Source organism: Podarcis cretensis, assembly GCF_951804945.1.
Source record: "Podarcis cretensis genome assembly, chromosome: 8".
Taxonomy (NCBI): domain Eukaryota; kingdom Metazoa; phylum Chordata; class Lepidosauria; order Squamata; family Lacertidae; genus Podarcis; species Podarcis cretensis.
The window spans coordinates 77,755,949-77,772,613 of NC_137177.1; the positions used below are offsets into that span (position 1 = coordinate 77,755,949).

At 47.2% G+C, this 16,665-nt stretch overlaps 1 protein-coding gene and 1 long non-coding RNA gene across 5 annotated transcripts in view; one reads left to right on the forward strand and one right to left on the reverse strand.

The window, feature by feature from the left end:
* The window catches only part of CASZ1 (castor zinc finger 1), a 446,064-nt gene that overhangs the window by 126,798 nt on the left and 302,601 nt on the right, over positions 1–16,665 (reverse strand). The window contains exon 1 of one of the 4 annotated variants that reach the window (XM_079986663.1): positions 3,442–3,619. The exons of 2 other annotated variants lie outside the window; for them this stretch is intronic. In XM_079986663.1, coding sequence (XP_079842789.1) covers positions 3,442–3,490 — 49 coding nt within the window. In that variant the 5' untranslated portion in view covers positions 3,491–3,619. Of the gene's footprint in view, positions 1–3,441; positions 3,620–16,665 lie in introns of those variants that run through there. One more of the 4 variants, XM_079986669.1, reaches the window with a different exon arrangement.
* On the forward strand, positions 11,009–16,578 carry LOC307222278. Its single transcript, XR_013841713.1, has 3 exons — positions 11,009–12,114; positions 15,579–15,683; positions 16,338–16,578. It is a non-coding gene; the product is annotated as an uncharacterized lncRNA (long non-coding RNA).

A 16,665-nucleotide genomic window follows, 5' to 3' on the forward strand; every position in this document is an offset into this window, starting at 1 on the left:
TTCTGCCCGGACGCTGAGGTCCAGCGCCGAGGGCCTTCTGGCGGTTCCCTCATTGCGAGAAGCAAAGCTACAGGGAACCAGGCAGAGGGCCTTCTCGGTAGTGGCCCCCGCACTGTGGAACGCCCTTCCAGCAGATGTCAAAGCGATAAACAACTACCTGACATTCAGAAGACATCTTAAGGCAGCCCTGTTCAGGGAAGTTTTTAACGTGTGATATTTTACTGTATTTTTGGTTTTTATGGAAGCTGCCCAGAGTGGCTGGGGAGGCCCAGCCAGATGGGCGGGGTATAAATAATAAATTATTATTATTATTATTATTATTATTATTATTAGTATGTTTCTACTGGGGGCCCCCACATGTGTGCTGCCACTCACTCTCACCACAGTCTAGAAGCTTGGCTGGCCACGGCTCAGCGGTAAAACATCTTCCTTGTATGCAGAATGTCCTTGGTTCAACCCTCAGCATCTCCAGGTACGGCAAGGAGAAGCACTTCCCTGAGAGCCTGGGGAGTTGCTGCCAGTCAGTGTAGACAGTACTGATCTGGAGGCACCAATGGTCTGGCTCAGTGTGAGGCAGAGTCCTATGTTCCCATGTCTCAAGGGAAGGGCCACAATACAGGGGTAGGTAGCACACCTGCTTTGCTTGCAGAAGGTCCCTAGTTCATTCTCCAGTATCTCCAGGTAGGGCTGGGAGAGACTCCCTGTCTGAAAACTCTGGATTGCTGCTGCCTGTCAGCACATACGGTATGGAGCTAAATGGTCTGACTCAGGACTCCATTTTTTCCTTCTGAGCTCATCGTTAGGTGCCAGAGGGCGATTGCCACAGCAACAGAGAGTCCTATTGGCCCCATTCCATCAGGGAGAACTTACTGGATAGAAGGCTATAAGCTCCCGCCAGCAGGGGGTGCCAATTTCCCAAAGAGGGGGACGAGGCCTTGGATGCAGAACTAGGGAGGTTGCAAAACATGGCACCACGTCATCCCAACTCTCAATAATTATTCCCATCCCCCAATACCTTGAAACTGCAGGGAAAATCTACCCCTTAAGATTAAAATGTCGAACCTCGTAGGAAAAACAACAGTAGCAAAAAAAGGGAAAGGGAGGGGATTTTTTTGTTTTAATGACCCGTCTCTCAGCCACATCCTGAACAAGAACATATCAAGCCTAATAAAGAACAAACGCACACCCAAGAACCAAATATTTCAAAACAATGCAGACTGAACACTTCCTGGTGCTTTTATCTCCTGGTATGATGAACCAATATATAATAATAAAAATAATAAATAAAAAGACCATAAAGGAACACACATCAACACACACACTTTCATTCTTTTCCACCAAAATAACAGGTGCAAAGTGGAGGCCAGTCAATCATCAACCATTTTATTACAATCTTATGCCTTATGAAATAAATGCTGCAGTAATTATCTCAAACATGTCGGATCAACAAGCACAGGATGGTTTGGTGTATGGATAACTGCAGTTACTAGTTTTTAACTCTGTGTGTGTGTGTGTCTGGAAGGGGGGCGGGTTCATAATAAAACTGAGACGACACTTAATGCAGTTTAGTTACTCCACAACATGCTTTAGCTTCCCATTCCTGCTCACAAGAGAGGTTAAAGAGCGGTAAGAATGTGAAACTCGCCCCATGGACTCTATGATAGGCCACAAAGTGTGAAGTAGCAGGGTGAGCGGCAGCGAGCAAAACAGGAGGGGGGGGGTCATTTATGCACAAATTCAGTCTCAGGCAGAGGATGGTTTGGAAAACTGGGCCCTGAGAAATTCCTGTTTGCTGACCTATTGCAGAAAGCAATCCCCAAACACCTAGTGAGTTTCCCAAAACTCTCCAAACACAAGCATGTCCAAAGAACGACACCAAAATAGCACGTTGGAGTGATACTAGGCTATGATTTCTCAGGCCTAAATTATTTCCTTCAAAGTCAACCCCTTGATGGAGTCAGCTGCCAGGCCATGGATTCCACACTCCGACCCGCCAATCGCCATAAAGTCCCCCCCCCCGAACAGGCCGTGGGAACCTCAAACGGCCACAAACCTCTGCCGTGGCCTGTGCAACCCTGCCCTGGTGTGACCATTATGTGTCCCAGAAACAAAAGTGGGGAGGGGGAGCACCAGAACGCACGGGACACCCCCTATAAATCTCCCGCGGAAAGGGCGAAAACAATCCAGCCAAGGTGCAAGGAGGAGAAGAAGAGGGGGGAAAGCTCATTAAATGTAATAAGCAGTCTCCTCATCCGTCACCAGCTTGTCCCAAATAAATTAAAATTCCTTTTCATTTAGACAGCACGCCGGGAACCTGACAGGCAACCTTTTACGGACAGGATGAGGTGCAAGGGGGCGGGGAGCTTAGAAAAAGAGGGGGAGAATAATTAAAGGGAGAGAGGGAGAAAAATAATATTTGAGGAGGAAAAGAGAGAGAAAATGCACCATCATAATAAAATCTACATAAACTTCCTCCTTTTTTTTTCTATGCTCCCCCACAACCACCGCTTCCAATACCACGGGCCTCACACAATGCCATGCTCTCGTTAACAACAACACAAACAGATCCCAGATTTGATATCTGCTAAGGGAGAGGAGAGAGACCTTCCGAGGGGCAAAAATCCTTCTTTTTAGCCTCCTTGAGAAAACTATAAACCTGGTGTGGAGCGGGGAGGGGGGAGAAGAGAAGAGGAGGAAGGAAACAACTTCCGTAAAGAACCGAAAGAAAAGTGAAACAGTATTTGTACCTTTGCACCTGACAGCAAAGCCCCCCCACACCACCAAAAAAAAAGAAAAACAAATGCTATCCACCCCCCTTGCCATCTCTCTGCAACATTCTGGCAGATCTTTTAAAAACCTTTTGAAAGTTGACATATGTAAGCGCTTGTCGCCTCCGAGTGACAAGCCGCTCATCACTCTTGTCAAACAGCCCTCCATCCCCCAGCACACCCTAACACACACACACAAACGCACCAGACATTTTTAACTTGGGCTTCCCCACTAGAAACACAACTGAAAAGTTTTCTTAAAAACAAGTGAGGAGCTAAGTGGTTTGTATCTTTTTCCTTTCTTTTTTAAAGCAGAAACTACCCAACTCACACACCCAGCAACCTTGAAGCCGAGAGTGAAACATGAAACCGATCAGCTGCGCTCGCTAGTTTTATTAAACTAAAAGAGAAACTATTTATAGACAAGCCGAGCGTGGTCGGTCCGTCCACGGCGGACGGACACGCTCACAGTTAAAAAGAAGGGGGGAAAGGAGAAAGAGACATAAGGAGGAATAAGAAGACAATGAGAAATGAAGAGGAGAAAAGGTCAAAGGTTGCCTCCCTGCCCCCCGCCGGCACACACTTTCCCCTTTTTTGGTACAAAGTAGGAGAGACAGGGAAATAAAAAGGAATGAACAGACTAGGGGGGAAAACACAATTGTGCCTTACTTACCATAGTCGGAGAGACGAAAGCCGAATTCACTTAAATAATCAACTTTCATAATACTTAATTAATACCTAATTGCAACTGATTGCTCCCCGAATAACAAGTTGGTTCAAAATACTGATGTCATTGCTGCTGACGGTCCTCCCTGGGAATCCACTTGGGCACCAGCTCAGTTCAGTGGCGGAGAGTAGGAAGGGGGAGCGGTCTGGTGTCAGAAGTGATGGTGATTGGCAGGAGAGCCCTGGCCCCGTGGCCACGCCCCCACCCACCCCCTCCGCTCACCCGACCTCCCCTCCTACTGGCTGGAGGGCAGGTGAAAGAGAGCAGGGGAGGGAGACGGCTCAGTCCCTGCCTGGTTGCCTTTGAGGAAGGAGGATGCTCTCTGGGAGAGAGAGGGAAGCCAGCTAGCTCAGAGACAGCCAGCCAGCCAGCCAGCCAGCCAGCCAGCTGTGCTTCAAGAAGGGAGGGGGGGGTAACGAAAGGGAAAGGAACACTCTCAACACTCTCAGCACACACACACCCTTCCCAAGCTTATTAGGGTTGCTTCCCAGGGGCTGCCTATATTGCCCTGGGTGCGTTAATCTTGTCCAGGAAAATAGGAAAGAAAGGAGCAAGGAGGTGGTGGGATTCAGTATATCAAAACTGGACTTTTTTGAAAAAGAAAAAAAGAGGGGTGGTAGTGGCAGGAAGCAGGCAGGCTGCTCAAGTTACCCCAAACATCTTGAATTTAGAACTTGTTTCCACTAATATCATGACCCATTTGCTCCCCCCCCCCCATCCTGTGCCTGCTGCACACCGGACTCTCTGGCTGCGCCTTTCTGAAGGAACATGTTCCTGTGGATTCCTGAGGTTTTGAATTCATGTTCATAACTTTGCATATTGCATATAGTTTTAAGCCACTTTGAGACCCGGGTGGCAAAAGCCGGGATATACATTTATAAAATATAATGATGGTGGCAATGAAGCAAACTTTTCGATTAAGAAACATGCCCTGCCATTTTTTAATTTTTCCAGAGGCTGGGTGCTCTCCCCCTTCTAGTGAAAACAAGCCCTGCTACAAGGCCAGATTCCACCCATTCCTCCAGCCTTGCACACAAGCCCACCAGAGTTTCACCAGCTTGCTCACCGTCCAGCGCCAATTTGTGACTTCAAAAAAAAAAGAGAGGAAAAAAATTGTTTATAAAGTTTCTCTGGCTGGTGGCCTGTAGGTTGATTCTTACTCACCACAGGCAACCAGCCAAATGGCACATTAAAACACATTCAGCGCTCACTTAGTTTGTGGGAAAATACCTTTTGGGTTACACCTTTCAGAGTCACGCTTTCAACCACCTCCCCCCGCCAAAAAAACCTCCCCCCCTACCCATATCACCTAATTCAGTATCGTCAGGATCTGCACATTCTAGTTACAGATAACTGTTCCCTGTCACAACAGAAGACTTATTCCCGAATCTTAAGAACCCAAGAAAAGCCCTGCTTGATCAGACTAGGAGACTCTCTAGCCCAAGAGTTTGTTCCCTTCACTGGCCAGCCATAGCCTTCGGAGAGCTGCTAAACAGGCCTTGAAGGAAACAGCCTTTCCCTGCTCTTGCTCTCCAGGAATTGCTATTCAGCAGGTACACTGCTGCTGAGCATGGAGTCTCCATTTAGCTTAATGGCTGCTGAAAGACCTCTCCACAAATAAACTCTCCCCAAAAGCACCATGATGAAATATTTCCAAATATGGACTGGGGGCCAGTTAGCACCATCTACCACCTCAGTGTTACCAGACATGGTTTCCCCCACACTGCTGAGGCCTTGGACTATCCTATCCTATTCTTACTATTCTTACTTTTATTTCCTCCAAGGAGCTCAAGGAGGCATACATGCTACTCTCCCTGATTTATTCTCACAACCACCCTGTGAGGTAGGTTAGGCTGAGAGACGGGGGCTATATTCAGTGCTAGTCCTAGAGTAGACCCACTAAACTTAATGGGCATAGCTAACTTTAGTTCATTAATTTCAATGGGTCTACTCTGCATAGGATTTGGCTGGATACCACATGGCGGCTGGCCCAAAGGCATATCCAGTGAGAGTTGCAGCTGAGTGGGGATTCGAACTTGGTCTCCCAGGTCCTAACCCAACACACACCCTGCTCTGACCTAAGCGGGGCGGGGGGGGGGGGAAGGAAGAGAGGCCCCACCCAAAGAGGTTGGCTCCAGATGCACGTCCGTGTAAACAAGGGAAGAATTAAGCTCTGGCGCAAAGGCACAGCGAGTAAACACGAACTAATGGATCTTGAACATTGCATTTATTAAAGGATCACTCAACAGGAGATTTTTTAAAAATTTTTATTCTGTTTTAGAAAGTACTCTCAAGCTTGTGAGGTGTTTTGCAGGAAAAAGGGGATGTTTTCCACCTCTGTTCTTTGTAGGAGGGAGGAGGAAGAGTTTCTGCTTTTCTTGCAGTTATGCAAAAATGTGCCCTTATTCCTCCTCCACCACCCAATACGCAAATGGCAGCTGGTGCTCTTGCACAGGCAAACCTCCTAAAGGTATCTCAAGCTACTCTGTTGCCAACAAAGGGGAGTCAAGTCCTGGTTGGCCTGACTCTCACAGGAAAATGCTGGGTAAACATGGCCATGTTCCAGAACTGTTGTGTTCAGAAACTGTCAGAAGGGCATGAGAATAGCTCCGCTGGATCAGGCCAGGGGCCTGTCTAATCCAGTATCCTGTACCCAGTAATGGGCAGCCAGGATAGCCCACAAAATATCTACCGTTTGATCTGTGTCCAATAATCAAAACGTGCACCTGCTCTGTTCTTAGCTCTCGTGTCTAATAACCACTGATGCACCTACTTCCCTCCCCCCTTCCCACACATTCCTCTAAGCTCTTTTGATAACTACTTCTGCTCCTGAGCACTACAACAACATCCTGTGGCCGTGAATTCCACAGGTCAATTACATATTGCTTGAAGAATGTCCTTCCTCCAGCCCATACTGGGTGCACGGCCAATAGGTTTTGCCTGATAACCTGTAGCCTATGCATCAGTGAACAAACCTCTATCGTGTGTCCTCCCTCCTTAAATACCCACTTCTTACTAATCTCCCATGGATTTAAATCAATAGGGTGAAGGGCTGGGCAGAGTACATCCTGTGCTTCTTGAACAGGACTTGGTGCAGGTCACCTGGGCAGCAACACCATGTTTGAGTGAGTGCAGGCTTTGGAACAACACCATTACTGCTCTGGAGTGAGAGAAAAAAAGAAAAGAAAAGCCAGGCACCCCGAAAAGACTCATTGAATTTAATGGACCTAATTTAGGCTCCATTTGCAGAGTGGCAGGGGCAACCCAATCAGATGGGCAGGGTACAAATAATAAATCATCATTATTATTACTATACACATAAAGCAGTACCATACAACTTTTAACACTCATGGCTTCCCTCTGCCAAAGAACTCGGGGAACTGTAGTTTGGGAAGGCGCTGAAAGTTGCTAGGAGATTCCTATTCTCCTTACAGAGCTATAGTTCCCAGAGCTCCTTGGGAAGAAAGATTGCCTGTTAAACTACTCTGGGAACTGCAGCTCTGTGTGGGGGAATTTGTTGTTGTTGTTGTTTAGTCGTTTAGTCGTGTCCGACTCTTCGTGACCCCATGGACCAGAGCACGCCAGGCCCTCCTGTCTTCCACTGCCTCCCGCAGTTTGGTCAGACTCATGTTTGTAGCTTCGAAGACACTATCCAACCATCTCGTCCTCTGTCGTCCCCTTCTCCTTGTGCCCTCCATCTTTCCCAACATCAGGGTCTTTTCCAGGGAGTCTTCTCTTCTCATGAGGTGGCCAAAGTATTGGAGCCTCAGCTTCACGATCTGTCCTTCCAGTGAGCACTCAGGGCTGATTTCCTTAAGAATGGATCGGTTTGTTCTTCTTGCAGTCCATGGGACTCTCAAGAGTCTCCTCCAGCACCATAATTCAAAAGCATCAATTCTTCGGCGATCTGCCTTCTTTATGGTCCAGCTCTCGCTTCCATACATCACTACTGGGAAAACCATAGCTTTTACTATACGGACCTTTGTTGGCAAGGTGATGTCTCTACTTTTTAAGATGCTGTCTAGGTTTGTCATTGCTTTCCTCCCAAGAAGCAGGCGTCTCTTAATTTCGTGGCTGCTGTCACCATCTGCAGTGATCATGGAGCCCAAGAAAGTAAAATCTCTCACTGCCTCAATTTCTTCTCCTTCTATTTGCCAGGAGGTGATGGGACCAGTGGCCATGATCTTCGTTTTTTTGATGTTGAGCTTCAGACCATATTTTGCGCTCTCCTCTTTCACCCTCAATAAAAGCTTCTTTAATTCCTCCTCACTTTCTGCCATCAAGGTTGTGTCATCTGCATATCTGAGGTTGTTGATATTTCTTCCGGCAATCTTAATTCCGGCTTCGGATTCATCCAGCCCAGCCTTTCGCACGATGAATTCTGCATATAAGTTAAATAAGCAGGGAGACAATATACAGCCTTGTCGTACTCCTTTCCCAATTTTGAACCAATCAGTTGTTCCATATCCAGTTCTAACTGTAGCTTCTTGTCCCACATAGAGATTTCTCAGGAGACAGATGAGGTGATCAGGCACTCCCATTTCTTTAAGAGCTTGCCATAGTTTGCTGTGGTCGACACAGTCAAAGGCTTTTGCATAGTCAATGAAGCAGAAGTAGATGTCTTTCTGGAACTCTCTAGCTTTCTCCATAATCCAGCGCATGTTTGCAATTTGGTCTCTGGTTCCTCTGCCTCTTCTAAATCCAGCTTGCACTTCTGGGAGTTCTCGGTCCACATACTGCTTGAGCCTTCCTTGTAGAATTTTAAGCATAACCTTGCTAGCGTGTGAAATGAGTGAAATTGTGCGGTAGTTGGAGCATTCTTTGGCACTGCCCTTCTTTGGGATTGGGATGTAGACTGATCTTCTCCAATCCTCTGGCCACTGCTGAGTTTTCCAAACTTGCTGGCATATTGAGTGTAGCACCTTAACAGCATCATCTTTTAAAATTTTAAATAGTTCAGCTGGAATACCATCACTTCCACTGGCCTTGTTATTTGCAGTGCTTTCTAAGGCCCATTTGACTTCACTCTCCAGGATGTCTGGCTCAAGGTCAGCAACCACACTACCTGGGGTGTGCGAGACATCCATATCTTTCTGGTATAATTCCTCCGTGTATTCTTGCCACCTCTTCTTGATGTCTTCTGCTTCTGTTAGGTCCTTACCACTTTTGTCCTTTATTATGGTAATCTTTGAACGAAATGTTCCTTTCATATCTCCAATTTTCTTGAACAGATCTCTGGTTCTTCCCATTCTGTTGTTTTCCTCTATTTCTTTGCATTGCTCATTTAAGAAGGCCTTCTTATCTCTCCTTGCTATTTTTTGGAAATCTGCATTCAATTTCCTGTATCTTTCTCTATCTCCCTCGCATTTTGCTTGCTTTCTCTCCCCCGCTATTTGTAAGGCCTCGTTGGACAGCCACTTTGCTTTCTTGCATTTCCTTTTCATTGGGATGGTTTTCGTTGCTGCCTCCTGTATAATGTTGTGTGCCTCCATCCATAGTTCTTCAGGCACTCTGTCCAGCAGATCTAAATCCTTAAACCTGTTCCTCACTTCCACTGTGTATTCATAAGGGATTTGATTTAGATTGTATCTTACCGGCCCAGTGGTTTTTCCTACTTTCTTCAGTTTAAGCTTGAATTTTGCTATAAGAAGCTGATGATCTGAGCCACAGTCAGCTCCAGGTCTTGTTTTTGCTGACTGTATCGAGCTTCTCCATCTTTGGCTGCAGAGAATATAATCAATCTAATTTCGATGCTGCCCATCTGGTGATGTCCACGTGTAGAGTCGTCTCTTGTGTTGTTGGAAAAGTGTGTTTGTGATGACCAGCTTGTTCTCTTGACAGAACTCTATTAGCCTTTGCCCTGCTTCATTTTGCTCTCCAAGGCCAAACTTGCCAGTTGTTCCTTTTATCTCTTGGTTCCCTACTTTAGCATTCCAATCTCCTATAATGAGAAGAACATCCTTCTTTGGTGTCACTTCTATAAGGTGTTATAAGTCTTCATAGAATTGGTCAATTTCAGTTTCTTCCGCACCAGTAGTTGGTGCATAAACTTGGATTACTGTTATGTTAAAAGGTCTGCCTTGGATTCGTATCGAGATCATTCTATCATTTTTGAGATTGCAACCCAGTACTGCTTTCGCAACTCTTTTGTTGACTATGAGGGCCACTCCATTTCTTTTGCGGGTTTCTTGCCCACAGTAGTAGATGGGGGAATAGGGGTCTCCTAAGAACTCTCAGCACCTTTCGCAAACTACAGTTCCCAGGATTCTTTGGGGGAAGCTGTGACTGGTTGTGGGTTTTTTTTGTAATAGATTTTTATTAAAATTAAAATTTTGAAGGTTACAGAAAGAAAAGTAAAAAAGTTAAGCAAACAAAGCACAAAAAAACACAAATCCAACCTTTACATAACTTTCTTTCCTTTGCTTATTTCCTTGACCTCCTCACACCTCCCTTTTTTGTATTCTAGTTCAATTAGATATTTCAGCAAGTCCTTTCCATCTTTGTTTTTATCCTAAAAATTTATCTTGATATACTATAATTTTACATTCTCCTCTTTCACTAATTACCAATCCATTTTTACTTAATACTTTATAACATTTCTGCTAAAACCACATAGCTTCATTCCAACATCCTTCTAACATTCCTTAATTTTACAATGTTTCTGTAGATAAACTTTAATTTTTTTCCAATCTTCTTCCACCGACTCTTCTCCCTGGTCTCAGATTCTGCCAGTCATTTCCGCCAGTTCCAGAAGCTGTGACTGGTTGAAGTGCTATGGTACTGCTTTAAATGTAGACTGCAGATGGGCCCGACACAATTCAGGACGGCCACACTCCCACATGTTTCCCAGGCAAGCCAAACCAGTTAGCCATGAGGAGACCGCAGGCGTCAGGATAAAAATAGGCCTGAGCAGTCAATGACACCTGATGACTTCAGAGAGCAAGCCAAAGAGTGTCTGGTGTTCAAACAACTCCCTTATCAATCACAACTGCGACTTCATTCATTGGCTAAAAACACTGACAGATGGAAGCAGCTATTGAACAGAAATTACTTTGAGGAGTTCTTGCACATTGTGCTTCTTAACTTCCTTTTTAGAAGGGCTGGCGACCCCCCCCCTAGCGGACTAGGATCCACTTACTTTAATCGGGGAGGAAGAGAAATCAAAAGTGGAAACAAGACAGCGAACTAAAACACTGATTTGCAATGGCAAATCATTGTTTGTAGTCACGTTTCAAAGGCACCCTTCTCAGTTAACAATACGCACACAGTGGTACCTCTGGTTACGTACTTAATTCGTTCCGGAGGTCTGTTCTTAACCTGAAACTGTTCTTAGCCTGAAGCACCACTTTAGCTAATGGGGCCTCCCATTGCTGCCGCGTCGCCAGAGCATGATTTCTGTTCTCATCCTGAAGCAAAGTTCTTAACCCGAGGTACTATTTCTGGGTTAGCGGAGTCTGTAACCTGAAGCGTATGTAACCTGAAGTGTATGTAACCTGAGGTACCACTGTACAGGCAACTCCCTATTTGCGCGGGGGTTGTGTTCTGGGTGCATCAGCGGTAGTGTGTACTTTTAGGATAACTTAGAGAGAGACTGGATGGCCATTTGCCCTGGGTGCTTTTGTTGAGGTTCCTGCACTGCAGGGGGTTGGACTAGATGACCCCCAGGATCCTATCCAACTCTACTATTCTGTAATTCGAAACAGCATCACCCAAGGGAGTTTGGCCCAAGGTCTGCAGAAGAACACGAAATCCATAGGGTGGAAAGCCCACCAAGCAGTGTAAGAAACCCCAAAAGAGTCTGCTGGGGGCTGAATGTGCTCAGCTGCTACAAAATGCTGATTGATGGTGGTGATGGGAATGAGACGGAGTATTCTAGAAAAGGGCAGGGCTGCCTGGCAGGCACTCCTGAACCCCACGTATTGCAACATTTTGTTGTAGGCCATACTTGTGCTCTATTAACACTCATCATGTAAGCAGCAGTCACACATGTGAAAAATCGTTCATAATCAGGGCTCTACATGCCAAAACTGCCCCGCAAGCAGATAATTTGTCAGTGGGCGTGGAACTCAGCCTTCTGAGAATCTCCACTTTCTTTATTAGATGTTTCTAGTCAGGAAGTTGCAAATACGATGGTGTATGTAGGTTTAGGAACAGGGTTTTAATCTCATCTGTGCTGCCCCAGTGTTGTTGGACTACAACTTCCATCATCTCTGAGCACTGGCCATGCTGGCTGGGGCTGATGGGAGCTGGAGTCCAGCAACATCTGGAAGGTCACAGGATCCCTAGCCCCTGTTTTAACCAACCTTTAAAAAACCAGAGCAGGCACTCATGCAGAGACACACCCTTTCTGGGTGGTGCTTTCAGATCCTCAGAGCCTTTTTTCACGGATGGTGACCCTGTGGCCTCCAAAGGCTGGTAGAACTACAACTCCCAGCATTCCTATCAGTTGGACATGATACCCAGGGCTGATGGGAACTGGAAGCTAGCAATGTCTGAATAGTCCCTGCCCCATCCCTGCTTTCCTTATGAACAGGAGAAACGAAAACATTGTGGAAACACCTGGCAAATCGGCATAATCTATACAAGGGGCAGAACAGAAGTCTTTCCTCCTGGAAAAATGTAAGCGCTAGATTCTTATACGGAACTGGCTGTGTTCTCCTAAATCGGCCTCTGGAATTGAAAGTTGGTATTTCCCAAGCACAAACCCTAAACTATGCTCCAGTAGGAGCATGGGAAAGTGTTGTACACTGAGTCAGATCACTAGTCCACCTTGATCAGAGTTGCCTACACAGACTGGCAGCAGCTCTCTCAAGATTTCAGACAGGGTGTCTCTCCCAGCTTTACCTTCAGATGGTCTAACCACGGATATACATATTGTCCCCCTTTTCCTGTCCCTGTTCCACCACCACCCTGACCTAGGTCCAACCTAACTCGCAACAGAAAGTGCACTTTTTAAAACAGGGTTACTCAGTCTCTCCCCCTTTCCCCAGTTTTTCCCAGCCTCTTCCTCCTTTTAGAAAAAGACCTCTGAATGAAAATGCCTTGAAAGTGGTGGCCCCCCCCAGCTGGAGACCGACATGCTGATAAATCTGGCTGTCTCTCTCCCTTGTGGCAGGCTGAGCAGAAATATCTCTCTCTTTCTCTCTCTCTCTCTCTCTCTCTCTCTCACACACACACACACACACACACACACACACACAAGCTATTTGGAAAGCAAACACTTGCCCCCTGGTTTTAAGCCCAGCCCTTGCTGATCCACCCAGCCAAGTACAGGATGTTTAAAGAGAAGCAGAAAAAACCCCAACCTGCACAAAATACCTATTTAATCAGGTAAATAATCTGTCCATTTGTTTTAAAGAGAGAGGCTTAGGTCTATTTACCCAACACGCCTAGGAACTCTCCCTTCACATTCTTTCCTTCTTTTATAAAATAGCAACTTTTTTTTAAAAAAACAACAACCAACAACGCAGAGAAAGGAAGACCTGCAGAGGAGAAGTACATTAGATGTGCAGGTGAGTCCGTGCATGTGCAAGCACAGAGAGTCCTGGGCTTCCTTCCTGCCCCCCACCTCCCGCCACCAGGTAAAAGGAAAAGAGGTCCAGATTTATGCAGGGGAGTTATGGCGGCATGTTTAATTAACGTTTCTGGATTGTGACAAGGCTGCGTAAGACCCTATAAAAATTCAGGGCGAGCCGCACAGCTCTGCCCCAGGCTTCCTTTGGCGCGGAGTGTGCGCCGTGCAGCTCGCACGTGGAACACACGTCGGAGGGAGAGAAATTCCCTCACGTGGACAAAGTTCAACCTCTTCTCAACCACGCAAGCGTCTCCTCCGCTCGCTGCAAATCCCCTGTGCTGCCTCCCCTCCGATGTCTGCTGTGCCTGACTCGCTACAACCTGTACAAACCAGCCACTGGGCTGCTTCCCACTCCTGTACAGCCCCTGGCACACGGGCATATTCATCTCGGCCTGTTTCCTGGCTCCTGGACCCATTTGGCGAATGGCCATGGTTGAGCCTCAGAGGGGGTGGTTTGTTTCAGAAGTGTAGGACCCTGTCAGGCACTCTGGTTGTCTCTGGGACCAATGGTCAGAGGTGAATATTTAGGGGGCCACAGGTGCCTCGTCCTTGACCTGCAGGAATAGTTACCCCCCAAGTGTGTACCTCAGTGGGCTTCCTTTCCCCATCCACACCCCTTCAAGTAGATGTACTTTGCTGGTGGGGGGGGGGGGAGAAATGGGTAGCAAAACCATTCCCCCCCCTCCATAGGGTGTTGACTGCTTTTAATTATTCAAGGCCTGCCAAGTGTTCAGAAACTCAGATGAAAGGTGATCAGGGCGGACGAGGGATGATTATTAATGATTAATAATTATTATTGTTATGGAGGCACAATGATTCCAGAGCTGCTGCGGCAAAAGCGGCGAGGGCAGTCGCATCGGCGGCATTCCCAAAAGCTACGGGTTCAAGCCATGCCTGTAGCCGTACCAAATGTCCACGCCAGATCCCAACCCTTCCGTACATTGTTATTTATTTAAATTAAAGAATGCTGCCAAGTTCCTGGGATTCCAGGCAAGGTGCAAAGCAAACAAAAGAAGCTGGTCGTTAAACGAAAACTCGACGTTACCAATAAAAAGAAAAACAGCAAGGATGTAAATCCTCTTGACATCCAGATTATCCATCAAAAGGGCCTCTCATGAGGAAGGATCTGTACCGTCTTGAAAAAGATTTGGAGGGCTTTGCACAGGCAGGTCTCATTGGACTCGAGAGAATGATGGTCCGGTGCTAAGAAGGATGAGAAGACTTGGCAGCAGGTTCAAAGGGCTTTAGCGGATTTGGGAATAGCAGATCACCTTCAGAGCATTCAGGACAGCCATCCTGGTGCCTGGAAGCTTATACAATGCTCCTAACCTGGGGTAGCTAACCTGCATCCCCACAGATGTTGTTAGACTACAATTCCCATTATCCCCTGAATGCTGATGGCTGGTGGGAGTTGGTGTCTAACAAAATATGGAGGGACAGCCAGGGTCAGCCAGCCCTTGTCCTAGTCAATCAGGAAGCAAGGCTGGAAGAGAATCAGGGTTCAGGAATGGGCAGCAGGCTTGGCACATTGTAGGACAGATAAGGCCCTGGGTTCTCCACCTTGCAGCCTCCAGGGCCAGTGTAATGTCCGGAGGGAAGACACAGCACATGGCAACCAGGAGCTCAAAGATGGAACAAGGCTCCATGCCTTCCCTCCACCACAATGTGTAGAGAGACACAGAGGGAACACACAGAACTTTCCTTCTTTTTAACTTACGAAGCAGCCGTCATGTCTCAGGATCTCATCCTTACTGTACAGTGGACGCTCGGGTTGCGAACGTGATCCATGTGGGATGCATGTTCGCAACCTGCAGCGTTTACAACCTGCGTCTGCGCATGTTGCAATTCGGCGCTTCTGCACAAAGCGCAATTTAGCACTTCTGTGCATGTGTGACTGCCGAAACCCAGAAGTAACCTGTTCCGGTACTTCCAGGTTTCGGCGGTCCGCAACCCGAAAAAACACAACCTGAAGCGGTTGTAACCCAAGGTATGACTGTATTGTCACACATTTCCTTGCCACTTACTCAGAGCTGCCTTCCCACTCTCTATGGGTTTTCCCTCCTTGCCCCAGATGACGTCTCTAAATAAGTTTGATTCCACAAATCTGGCTCCTGGGAGCACTGCGCTCTCTTTCTGGCTCCTTCCCTAGATCGGGAAGTCTATTAGGCAAATCGAGTTGTCCTATTTTAAGTCAATTCCTTGTTTTGTTTGATTCATATTTCGTCAAGAGAGGCGCCTGGAGGCCTCCAGGCCTGGGCGTCAGGCACAGCAGGCAATCGGTGCTCTCTTTCCCGCCGATTCCACCTCTTTTCCCTCCTTGATATGGTTTCAGTTGCTTCACTGCCAGCATGACATGGCAGACGGATGTTGCCAAAGCCCGACACTTTGAGTATCAGTGTACAGGGCAGGGTCCCCTAAAGCAAGCGGGCCGGCAGGATTGCAGGATCCTAGCTCACTGCGCCTACTAGTCATCTGCTACAGTAGTTTAACAACCTTCTTTTTCCTCCAGTTTCCAGCCCCTGTGATCCGAGATGGAGGGCAGCCTGCCTCTCCTTACCTGGCTCCTGTGCCCTCTGCACTTCCATCTCCCCAGCAGGGCAAAAGAAGCTAGGAAGTAACTTTGCAGGCTGTGATTCCTATTGTAGCTTCATTCAACACTCAAACAAAAAACAGAGTATGTAGGGGCAGATTCCCAAAATTAAAGCAACTGGCCAGAATCACTGGGAACAACAAGACATGACCAGGAAGCCACAAGGTTCCCTCATGAAGAGGTCAGTCCTATTTTAAGAGCGTGGCACCTACACAACGGTTTGCTCCTTGACGAGGTCTCTGTAGCACATGTGTTTCAAGAGACTTCTGCTGCCCACAGGCACACAAAAAAGGGCAGGATGGTGGTCCTGCTGGCAGAATTCAACCTTCTCCTTTCAAGGAATAGGACAAGGAATAGGATGGAGCATTCTCCAGACTCAGAGCATGTCTGAATGCCCCAGGAAAAGGGAGCAAATATCTAGCTGGAAAAAGAGTGTGATCCACCAATGCCCAGATCAGGCAAGCCACGTGGGAAACTGCGTTACTGTCTTCAACCCTGTGCAGATATCATGGAGGGGATGGTCTGTTCCAGAGGAGGAGTGGAAGCAAATTGGGGAGTTGGACCTGGAGGGCTCAGAGACCTGAGAGGGGGAGATTCAGACCCTAGGGAAGGACCAAAGGAAAACCCCACCCTTACGACTACAGCCTTCCCACTCTGTGGAGGCGACTGAGTCCACAGATGCTGAGATGCCAGCACAGGTGTAGGCAAACCACACAGAGCCAACCCACCCCAAGGACTGCCTGTTGGCTTGCCCAGCCCCAGGACTCCAGCCGCTTGCCATGCAGCCAGCAGTGTCTGTCCTGCTCTTCAAAAGACAGGCACAGGAAGTATGTTGCTTGTTAGATCAACATCTCAGCTTGTGCTTAGCCATGGGCCTTACCTCTGAGATACCTGCTGAACCTTGTAAATGGTAGCATGTCTTATGTACGCATCTGATTTGAGCAGCAAAGCCTTTGGCAGAACCAGAGCTGGAAGTTCGGGTTCCTCGTCTGGTAGGAAGCGCCAG